Raw genomic sequence first — 12,036 nt, forward strand, 5'->3', positions numbered from 1 at the left:
ACTTACGTAACTGATTATTGCCGATTGAGATTGCACCGTGCACGACAAAAGTAATAATGTGTGAACTGTTTAAAATAAGTTAAAAGGAAACTAAAATTTGATAAATATAAATAATGCATGAAATTGAAGAAATATAAGAATTGATACAACCACCAACTTCTTGAACACCCTCACCTAATCCTGTTTGATGATAGGTAATTGTACATCAAAAGGAAGCTACTAATACATTTATCCTAAATAGTTTGAAATGTCTTGATCAGATATGAGTACAGATAAAATAACAAAAGATAAAAAGGAATCAATTTCAATTGGTAATCAAGCCAAGATAAAATATATGTATCGGTACAAATTATGTTTATGGAACAATCTGGATTTCTCACATTTAACAAAGAAAAACAAACCGAAACTTTCATGTATTCATTTCTCAAAATATAAGTTTTCAAAACTTAACATAGACCGGGTGTCTTTGTTCGTCAAAAGCACCTAATTAAATTCCAGGAGAAAATAATTTTCTTGCTTGTAAACAAATGATACAATGTGCTTTTTTAGTGTCTGATAAATATTGGCCATGTTGTTTTGTGAGTGAATAAGGCTCTTCACTTCCTCGTCCTATTTAAGTAAAATATGACAGGAAGCACATTTGTTGATTGAATGGATATGGCTTTTCACTTCCTCGTCCTTTGACAGGACGCACATTGTAACCATTGTGTTACTGTCAGCAGAAAGCTCCTCCAGACATCCGCCACCGGATACTAGTACTTCATTGTGTTGACTTGCTGGCCTGAAATGAATAATTCAATAATATTGTAATAATATTTCTACTTCAATAAAAAAATATATAAACAATGCATATTCACCTCTCAAAATATAGCTTATTTAGAAAAAAATATTCTTCTGAAATAGAGAAATTTAAGGAAAATTATCACAGTGTGTAATATTACATGCTACTTTAGAACAATTTTGAAGGCATTAATTCATCTGATATGTCTAAAACTCAAACAGTATATTCTATGTAAACAGTAAACACAACAGATGCAGCAATTTCATGACAGTGTACTACAGCTCTTTATATCAATGTCACACAGAAATTCACTCTTGTTTTAATGAAACACGTTTTGATATTTGTATTACTGGTATGTAATACTTTGTTTAGTCTGACCATGCTGAAAACATACTTTTGCTAGAGTGAAATAAATAAGATTTTTATTAAAATCAGGTGAAATATCAGGTTTTGTCGCACCTACAGTCAGTCTGCCTCATTGACACTATGGTTATCTGAGTACGGTCATGATATCTTGACTTGAAAATATTAACTTTGTCAGATCACAAGATGAGATAAATTCATGCTATCATCGTTATTTGACAAGGAAAACAAATTTCATTCTTTGTATTTATATTTATTTTTTTTATTTCTCATTTTGATTGAATCATAAAAAATATCAAAATTATAACACCACTTGACTTGATTGAAATAAACTTTAGTTCTAAAGATTGCTAACAATAGTAAAATATTACATCATAAGAATATAATTATTGCAAAATGACACAGTAAGCACAACTATATTCTTACATATAAACTGATATGATTAATAATCAAAAATACATGGCAATTGCTTGCACAAAAGAAATCATTATGTTTTAAAAGTTTCAAAACATGTTTGTGGACATAAAACCAGATGGGTTTCACAATTAAACAAAGGGAATAAATGAGTTATGATTGCAATACGCAAGAAAATTAGAAATAATTCTGTTTATACTTTTAGTTTGTAGTAATGTCAATATCAATTTATGCATTTGAAATATTTGAATACAAACTGTTAAAGAGTTATCTGTTTCTGTATATTATATAAAGATCACATGTAGATTGAACATTTACTGGCCATTAATTAGTTGGGTTTTTCATGACATGATTAATTTGGTACAGTAAAGTAAATATCATTTTGGTAGAAATATTGCAGATCAAACTGTACTTTACTTCAAATATTTACACACCCTTATGTAATAATTCAGTTGAAATATTACACCTCATACTATCTAATCTGCCAACATTGACAATCAAAATAACAACTGTTCACAATCACAACAGCATAAGTAGAACTAGAATTCTAATATTTTATTGGAATGCATTTGAGTCCATTACAATTTACATCAAATACGCAACTGATGCAAAATTCTGATTTGTTACGATTGTAAATTCTCAGTAGGTTACAATTTGATACATTATATCAACATATCAATTTAGTTAGTTTCTGCCATATATCTAGATATGGTCAAAAGGTCAATATTTCGACTTCAAATACAACCTTCAAAGTTATTTAAACTCACAATAAATAGTTTGGCTTAATGGTGTGTAAACAATTAATTATTCTTTACACGATCTCAGTAGCATTTGTATTAAGTCTGTTCAGCTACCATAAACTGCACTGGGAGTTACCAGGTGGTCATGGATATTTTAAATTAAAATCACAACAGAACGGCCAGACTCAAATTTATATGGGTAAGGAGACCAGGTAAAAGTAGAATAGTTTGTCAATGATAAGAATAAGAATAATGTTCAATACTTACGATAAATGTACCGGGATGGTTAAATTATCACAGTTTGTCCCTATTGCGTAGCTTGTTGACATCTCCATGTGTTTCATGTGCTATCCAGCCTTCACCTTCTGCTCTCCAAGCCACGCTTTCAAACCGGAAGAAGCGAAGTGTGAAAAAGGTCAATGGTAGTGTTCTTTGTAGGCAGGATGAGGCTACTGTCTTCAGTAGGAAGTTGGTAAATCTGCTGTAGTTCCTCTCGGATATTTATGCTTGTCCCTGGTCGCTTTGTATTGCTTACGGTGAACATCTAACTGTAATTTGCACCACAGTTTCTCAGCTTTACTTTTAGATTGTTTAATTCTCTTCAGGATGGATGGTGAGACTTCATCTCTCAACTGGAGAATGCTTGTTGAGTACATCAGAAAGGATTGTATTCAACATGGTCATTCGTGCTTTGTGTTTGTGAAATACTGTCGAGGCAGCTGCTGTTCTGCCACATCTTCTTGGAACACTGCTTGGTTGATCTGTTTAGTTATTCTTTATATGATGCGCTTCTTGGCTGGGGCTGTCCTCTAAAGGCTTAAATCAGAAAACTCAGAAAAAGACAGAATTGTGCTGTGAAACACGACTGCGACTTCAAGATTTTGAGAAAACAAGGAAGAATACTGATTTAACTATGCAAAGAAAGTAGCAGATATTTTGTTTTGAGGCAAAGAAAGTAAGTGATTTATGTGGCAAGAACATTTCCAAAGAAATCAAGCTCCGAAACACAATATTATGACATTAGGACAGGGGCGGTATGCCAGATTTACCATTTTCATTCAGCCTCGTTTGTGAACAGACGCATATTGTTTTCTTGGAACGAAACGCTCAAAGACCCTTTATAAAATACATTTAATCATTAGGCGAGCAACATCATCGATTATGCAACAATTGCAACATGCTGAACGTTTACGTGCCATCGGCAGAGTGTGGACCGGATATTGGAGACAGTGCGAAATCGTCTGTACAGATGGCATTTGAGTGTACGATGTCCACGTGTCATCCCACAACTTACTGCACGGCATTTGAATCAGAGGCGTCAGCGGTGTAGGGAACGTCAGCACTGGGAAAATCGACGTTGCCGATGTTGCTGACGAATCAAGGTTCACTCTCGACTGCCATGATCAAAACGGAGAGCATGTCCTGCGCCACTGGTAGCACCCGTCACTTACACAACTTGCAGGAAGAGTGAGCGTTGCCTGACTCCGCACTGCAGTACTTCTGCCTTGCGACAGCGGCCTGCAATCAATCCAGACAGTCACGTGAAGGGAACATTGTGATATGTAACACACCAGGCTAACACTACCACATGTTGCTTGACAAAACTTACTATTGCGATTTTCACATTTATTTTGATTCCTGACACAACTGTGTCATGACAAAAACTGATGTAACTGTTAGCTTTGCTGCAAGACCACAGGTAAGTTCCCGGACGCACAAGAACATCTGAAAACCTAGAAACTTGACAACCGATGCAGCAGCCTGCGAGGGTGATTAGTAACCTAGACGACAATTGCAGCGGCATAAGAGAGAGATTACTGACCTTGACAACCCTTACAGCAGCATGCGAGGGTGATTAGTAACCTAGATGACAATTTCAGCGGCATAAGAGAGAGATTACTCATCTTGACAACCCTTACAGCAGCATGCGAGGGTGATTAGTAACCTAGATGACAATTGCAGCGGCATAAGAGAGAGATTACTCATCTTGACAACCCTTACAGCAGCATGCGAGGGTGATTAGTAACCTAGACGACAATTGCAGCGGCATAAGAGAGAGATTATTGACCTTGAGAACCCTTGCAGCAGCATGCAAGGGTGATTAGTAACCTAGATGACAATTTCAGCGGCATAAGAGAGAGATTACTCATCTTGACAACCCTTGCAGCAGCATGCGAGGGTGATTAGTAACCTAGACGACAATTGCAGCGGCATAAGAGAGAGATAACTGACCTTGACAACCCTTACAGCAGCATGCGAGGGTGATTAGTAACCTAGACGACAATTGCAGCGGCATAAGAGAGAGATTATTGACCTTGACAACCCTTACAGCAGCATGCGAGGGTGATTAGTAACCTAGACGACAATTGCAGCGGTATAAGAGGAGAGTTTTGACCTTGAGAACCCTTGCAGCAGCATGCGAGGGTGATTAGTAACCTAGACGACAATTGCAGCGGCATAAGAGAGAGATTACTGACCTTGACAACCCTTGCAGCAGCATGCAAGGGTGATTAGTAACCTAGACGACAATTGCAGCGGCATAAGAGAGAGATAACTCATCTTGAGAACCCTTGCAGCCGCATGCGAGGGTGATTAGTAACCTTGACGATACTAGCAGATGCATAAGAGAGAGATTACTGACCTTGATAACCCTTGCAGCAGCATGCGAGGGTGATTAGCAACCTTAACGACACATCAGATGCATAAGAGAGAGATTGGTGACATTGACAACACTTGCAGTGGTATACGAGGGTGATAAGTAACCTTGACGACACTTGCAGCGGCATAAGAGCGAGACTGGTGACCTTGACGACACTTGCAGCGAGATACGAGGGTGACCTTGATAAAAGCTGCAGCCTCTGCCAAAATACTTTTTGTTCCACATTTTTCGTTGAACGTGAACTGCGTCTTTACATTTGTCACAGCCGGTATAAACATGACTGCCGATACACAGTTTCCCTTCCCCAAAAGGGAACACTTGACTTTTAGGGCTCTATCTTAATCGAAAGAAACCACCAAACACAGTAGTCGTGTGTAGCGCATTACCTGAAATTGAAAAAAAAAATGATTAACTGTTGGCAATGAATGCGTTTTTTAAAGACAATAATGATTCATAAGCCTCTGAACATACTGAACTGTGTGGAGTAATCACCCAACAACCCATTTATGAACGTAGAAAACTAGCAAAACCCCGGTGGAGAAAACAGGTCTGACTTCAGTTGCTGTTTTGAATTCTTTAATGTTTGCAATGTGAAATATCAAGAATGTCCTTTGCAAGAAAACAATAACATCTCCAATGACTGTACAATGATTTTAATAGTGTGTGCTCCTATTTGATTACCAACGTGTACCGATTGTTAGGTCTCAGCGTTACTGTCAACATGTATCTCAGTGTCAAATAGTAGCTCCCCGTTAGCCATACATAAAGAGTAATTAACATAACGGCATGACGTCCCACTGCATCGCTGAGCGATATTCACTCATCTAAAATATCACGCAGCTCGGTCAATGCTGTAAATATTCAACAACTATTTTAAATCTGAGATGGAACGATTTTGTGCATGTCAGATCACAAATGACACTCTCTGTGACAAATTCTGTGATCTCGGCGGGGGCGAGTTGCCTCCGCACAGCCTCTAGTTGATGAGGAGTGGGGCTGGTTTTTGCACGTGCTTCACAATAACAGCCCAGTAATGGCCGGACTCTCCCAAATCCCTTGTTAGTCTTTGAGCCCACAAACTGGTCGCGGTGAGATTACAACAACGTACAAGCTCAATAAGCTGCGCAGGTTGAGCGGCGAAGATGAGGCCGGATTCCATCCGTCACAATACAGATGACAGCAAACAGCACGACATAACATGGGCAGAAAATGCAATAACAGCATTGGCCTAGCTTGTCAACATATTAAGCTAATGTTGCCTTACACTGAGGAGATTCTTAAGCCGCCTCGTGGTAATGAAACTGCGTGTGAAACTGCAGGTGTGTCCCCGTTGATGATGGCGTCTCACACCAAGGATTGCCACATTTGGCATTCGAGACGGAAACACTGAATGAACTATCGCCCAATGGTTCGTCCAGCTCGACGTAACATGTCGCGATAAAAAAATTGTATTTTGTTTGTTTGTTTGTTGTTTAACGCCGCACTCAGCAATATTCCAGCTATATGATCCAGCTGTAAATAATCGAGTCTGGACCACACAATCCAGTGATTGATATCATGAGCATCCAGCCATGCAATTTGGATACGATGACATGCATCAACGAAGTCAGCGAGCCTGACCACCCGATCCCGTTAGTCGCCTCTTACGTCAAGCATGAGTTGCTGAACCCGAACTCGGATCTTCACGGGTGTGAATACAGATGGTGTTCTCCCAGTCTGTGATGACCAAGGCGTGGTATACATCAACTGGCTTGGTCAATAATTGTACGACGTACTTTTGATTGTTTAGAGTGTTTTTCTTAACGCCCATTTATACACACACACGCACACGCACACGCACACGCACGCACGCCCAATCATACACACTAATTGACGCTAAACACATATTTTTATTAAAAAATATTTTATTAATACAGTATATGATGCGTTGAACACTCACCAAGCACTGAACTTGAGATCAAGATAGACTGAAAAATACTTCATTTTGACCATATTTCATATAATAAATATGGCCCGAGGAGTTCTTAATTATATTAAACGATGGCTCCTTTGTCTTTGGTCAGGCATAACTAACTGAATTGTTACTTAAACACCACTTAGCAATGACGGAACTTATTTCCTCCTTAATTTACCTGGATGTTGAACAATTTCACGAAAAACGTTAACTAAGGGAGCAACCATTATATTTTCAGTGTGTGTGTGTGTGTGCGTGCGTGCGCGTGCGTTGACTTATCCATATTTCAATACACGCCATCTGCAAGAACAGACCACAATATTTGTTTCTCCTGCAATGCGAGGCATGTTTCGCGATATCTTGTTAACTCTACACCGTTCACATTATTTCACAGCATGCCAAACTGTAAAATATTGATTGTGGGATAACTATATTTCCACACATTTATACTTTTGTTCAGAAGTGTCTGTGTTAGTTCAAAACAAGAATGTGTCCAGGTCGCACTTAACATTAAACAGGTCGATCAGAGAGTTTGTGAAAGATATGAACACTTGAATCGCTTCAGAACTCGAGACTGAAGAGCAAGTTTACGATGGTGCAGGGTTATTGGTTTCAGCCTTGTGACCATTCTGGTGGTGATGTCACCCACATTTTTGGCAGAGTCACCCGAAATGTTCTAGCTGAACATCACTGCTGCTTTTGGTTGCAAAACATGCAACAATCACCTCCAAGTACTTGGCACAAAGTCACACATCAAACTATACATCCTGTAACACCCCCAACACCACACACACAAACACCTTGTACTCTAGGGCTCTGAACTACCCATGTTCGCCATTCACTGCTTCACACCATTAATCTTCCTGAACATGTTCCTGGGAATCTTGTCAAACAAGAGAAGTCCGGCTGACCTCTCAATGGAATCTAAATGACAGAAGTACTTCTTGAGAGGCGTGTCCGCTGGAAGCATCTGATTGGGCAGGAGGTAGGACTGGAGTTCAAACTGACCATTTAGATTCTCGATGACAATCACTTTGAAGAAATGAGTGGGAACTGCCACCTGATTGGCTCCTATGACTTCGTACTTGACGTACACCTTCCCGTCAGACTCCAGGCTGGAACATAGGACACCCTTCATGACTACCACTGATTACCGGCTACACTGCATCAACGCTAATGAGCAGGAACATCTTTAGAATGTCAAGTAACGGAGCTAAACGCACTGCTACCTGTGGTTAATGGAAGACTGCTGCACAAACAGGCATTATTGATGTGTACTGGCATAGGCAGTTTTACTTAGCGACTGGTCGTTTTACAATCTGGGATGGGAAGATTATGTTGGGAATGCTGTTTGACCAGACATTCCGCTTTATTTCACACTGTCAGCTTAAGCATTGTAGGCCCAAGTAATGAACTTAAAAGGATTCACAAAACATTGGCGAAACTCGCGAGCATGGGTGTGGACTAAAATGGATCCTAATTAGAGCGAATCCTGAATCCAAACCCACCACCACAGTATTCTAAGAGACGCAACTTTGGACAGCAAATCGCGGCACCTTACACCACTAGACCCCGTACCTTCACCATGTATAGATCCGGGCTAGAATAGGTCTTCAGCAACCCACGATTGCTGTAAAAGACGACTATGCTTGACGTAAGAGGCGACTAATATTGCTGAGTGCGGCGTTAAACAACAAGCAAAAAAAACAGAAATCCAGTGATTGACATCATGAGCATCGATCCACGCAATAGGAATCGTTAAAATGCATAAACCAAGTGACACTTTGAATATGTATGAGCAGAACGGTCCAATTTTCTCAGGGGTGCTTGTATGCTGCATAGCCGATAAAATGGGAAAGTTTGCCAAGAAATCATGTTACAATAACTTTCAAAACGGGACTATAATACCAGCACATTCGGTGCACAGTGGTATGTTGTAACAACCATGTTGGTTTATTCTGTACGTGCAAGGCGGGAATTTCCTCATCAACCCATAAAAATGTATGAACTCCGCCAAGTCAATGGGGACAATCAAAATTGCAACTTCCGCGATGGTTCGACACGTCTGTGTCTTGCAGTAATGGGACTCACCGGGGAAGATACATCGGCCCCGTGCAGACATACACGTTCTTGTTGTTCCTCGCCACGGCACGGACGTACTTCTCCAGGTCATTCCACAGGCCGCGGTTAAAACCTTCGCCCACCTTCATACATGGAAAGACAAAGTACAAGTTACTGACCATTCGGTATTGCCCTGGTCTGCTCTGAATATTAGAATTAGTGCGTGATACATACACGTGTTGGTAAAGATAGGCATAAGACTGTTCGTAGATCGGGTAATCAATATGTACACAAATCGTCCGAATGAAGGGTAGCGAAAATTACATACACCTGTCATCACTCGTACGTGCGACCGCCTCTGTAGTCTAGTGGTAGACAGTGTGCCCAGAGAGCGGAAGGTCGGGGTTCGATCCCCGGCCGCGTCGTACCAAAAGACGTTAAAATATGGTACTTGTTGTTGCCCTGCCTGGCCTTCGGCATTAAGGGGCTAAAACAAGGACTGGTCGGCTCGGTGTCTGTATAATGTGTCAGAATTAGATATTCATGTTAAACTGCGGCATTGGTTCTCAGTGGGCTAGCACTATAAAACATCGGCATTAGTCCGGCTGTCACAAGCACACACACGTGCATTCACGTCGCTATTTATCATTAAACCCCATTTCACCTCACCTCAGCCGTTCAAATTACATTCTGCACGTGCTAGTGAGGTGAAATGGGTTTTTATGTCGCGTTCAAGATTATTACATTTACATAGCGAGGTGCATGCCGCCTAATTATACTAGTCCGGAATAATGCCTATTTATGACTGAGTTCATAAAAATCGGATGTGCACATGAGCAAATATCAATTCAAGGGCACCAGTGTATTGTTTACGTTATCCGGACGACATTGTTAACGTCATTCGAATCTTATTGTTACATAAAATCGGAATGACGTCACACTAGAAACGACGTCATATCTGAAGATTCAAAAATTGATCAGAGCATTTTTCTAAAGGTCAGCTCAAATAATTGGTAATAAAGAAATGATTACATTCGCATGTATGACATGCTGATATTAAGAAACACGTGTAGGAAATACAAGAATGCTGGCACCCTTCCTGTAAAATCAGTGTGACCAAAATTGCTCGTATAATAATCTCTATTTATAATGCTAGCCCAGTGAGATACCATGCCGCAATAAAACATGGATCCCCACTCATACACAGTATACTGACTCCGAACCGACCAGTCCTTGTTTTTAGCGCCTGTATTCCGAGCGTCTGGCAGGGTAACAAGAAATATATTATTATTAAACTTATTTTGGTATGAGGCGGCCGGGGATCCAACTACCGTCGTTCCGCTCTCCGGGCAGGCGTCCCATCCACTACACAACGGAAGTGGTCTTCATCTGAATGTTATGCTGTTTCAAATCTGTATAAGCACGGCAAATGTCCATTTCCAAACAATACAATTAATGAGTATCGAATGTCAATTTTGTGTCTGATTGCTGACAACCGGTCACTGAATCAAGAACTGATATGTTTGAAGAAGAAGAAGAAGAAGAAGAAGACGTATGTTATCTCCTATCTCGGTGAGTTGTGCTGAGGCAGAGACCTGTCCCTAGTGAGCCACGCCTGCCTACCTGAGGGGATGTATTACTAAGGAAGAAAGTTTGGTCCAAAGCGTTCTGTGAGATTCTGTGATTCTGCGCTGCCGCCAGATGTCCTCTATCATAGCGAGTCCTTCTGTAGTCATAATTTGTAGATCGGAAATACTGGTGAATGGACGTATCCTCCCTGAACTCGGAGTTGCCTCGATGCACTGATTCGTCGTAGGCGAGGTTTTGGGGCGTGAGGTGCTCGAACACCCAGTGAGCGTTCCTGTTGCGTCTGTCATACGACATCACATAATTATCGAAGGTACGAACTTGGTCAAATCCAGGAAAACCGAATCTCATGATCTCTTGGGATCTGTTCACGGGGAAGACAGATGACGGGCGCCCTCCGGCCTCTTGTACGGGGGTAGTTACATCGTCTAGTTTCGCTGCCAAAACCGATGGAAAGGCTGGCAGAGATTTTCCCTCCACGTTTAGAGATTGTTTACATCGTTCTAACTTTGCGCCAACCAAACCACCAATTCCTAGAGATACTGATGAAATTATTGGAATCATACACTTTCGGAACATGTCTGTAACTTCTATTCACAAACAAACATGAGGGTAATATTTGTAAATAGAAGTTAGATTTCTCCTTCCGGGGGAAATCCCACTAGATACTATTTTCCATACAGCATACATTTTTCAACGTTTCGGCTTTGTCGGCCTTAATTGAATAATGCTACTGTACTTGTCATGTGTTATTCTTACAAATGGTGCATGCTGTGGTTCGAAGTTTGTGTTTACGACGGCAAGTGAGTCAGTGAACGCTGTAGTAAGAAATGTCATAGTTTTCTCTTGAGACCCTTGAAGATTCGGGTTAGAATAGGTTTTCAGCAACCAATACTTGTCACAAGAGGCGACTACCGGGATAGGGTGGTCAGGCTCACTGACTTTGATGCATGTCATCGTATCCCAATCGAGTGGATTGATGCTCATGATGTCAATCACTGGATTGTCTGGTCCAGACTCGATTATTTACAGACCGCCGTCATATAGCTGGAATATTGCTATGTGCGGCGTTAAACAACGAACAAGCAAACAAAATACAACAGTTCTTTTTGCGACGACATGTTATGTCGAGCTGGACGAACCATTGGTCAATGGCTGGGACACACAGTCACGGTCGTCCCTCAATTGCGCTCAGTCTTCCAAGTTACATCCATACTCGACAGCAGTTTGGTCCTCCAGATTCCACTAGTCTTGTGACAAGCATGATGAAAAACGTTTCGTTAAAATGAAACAATAACGTCGGTGGTATTATTACAGATGTGCGCATCTTTGGCTGTAGACATGGTATCATATGACCCAAGCTCTGGTGCATCTGTTCAGGAAAGAAGGGATGCATTTAGCGAAAAGAACGGATCCATGCGTTTAGTGTAAAGAAGGACTTCATTTAGTGAAAAAAGGATTGCATTTAGTGAAAAGA

General features: G+C 40.7%; 1 protein-coding gene across 1 annotated transcript; it reads right to left on the bottom strand.

Annotated features, from left to right (window-relative positions):
- Positions 1-6,912: 6,912 nt before the first annotated feature.
- LOC139473025 (endonuclease G, mitochondrial-like) lies at positions 6,913-11,196 on the bottom strand. The gene is made up of 3 exons (XM_071255530.1): positions 10,596-11,196; positions 9,003-9,115; positions 6,913-8,026 (listed from the first exon to the last, which is right to left on the bottom strand). Exons 1-3 carry the CDS (start codon positions 11,136-11,138, stop codon positions 7,750-7,752), a joined length of 933 nt encoding a protein of 310 aa, XP_071111631.1. The 5' UTR covers positions 11,139-11,196; the 3' UTR covers positions 6,913-7,749.
- Positions 11,197-12,036: the final 840 nt, after the last annotated feature.

This window comes from Haliotis cracherodii, unplaced genomic scaffold (assembly GCF_022045235.1).
Source record: "Haliotis cracherodii isolate W230 unplaced genomic scaffold, xgHalCrac1.p SCAF_26, whole genome shotgun sequence".
Lineage (NCBI taxonomy): Eukaryota > Metazoa > Mollusca > Gastropoda > Lepetellida > Haliotidae > Haliotis > Haliotis cracherodii.

Coding starts and splice junctions, on each gene's coding strand:
- LOC139473025 (XM_071255530.1), bottom strand. CDS start 11,138: ATGTTCCGAAAGTGTATGATTCCAATAATTTCATCAGTATCTCTAGGA. Junction 9,116..10,595: donor TTAGTAATACATCCCCTCAG/GTAGGCAGGCGT, acceptor CCATGTATGAAG/GTGGGCGAAGGTTTTAACCG. Junction 8,027..9,002: donor GGGCCGATGTATCTTCCCCG/GTGAGTCCCATT, acceptor CCTATGTTCCAG/CCTGGAGTCTGACGGGAAGG.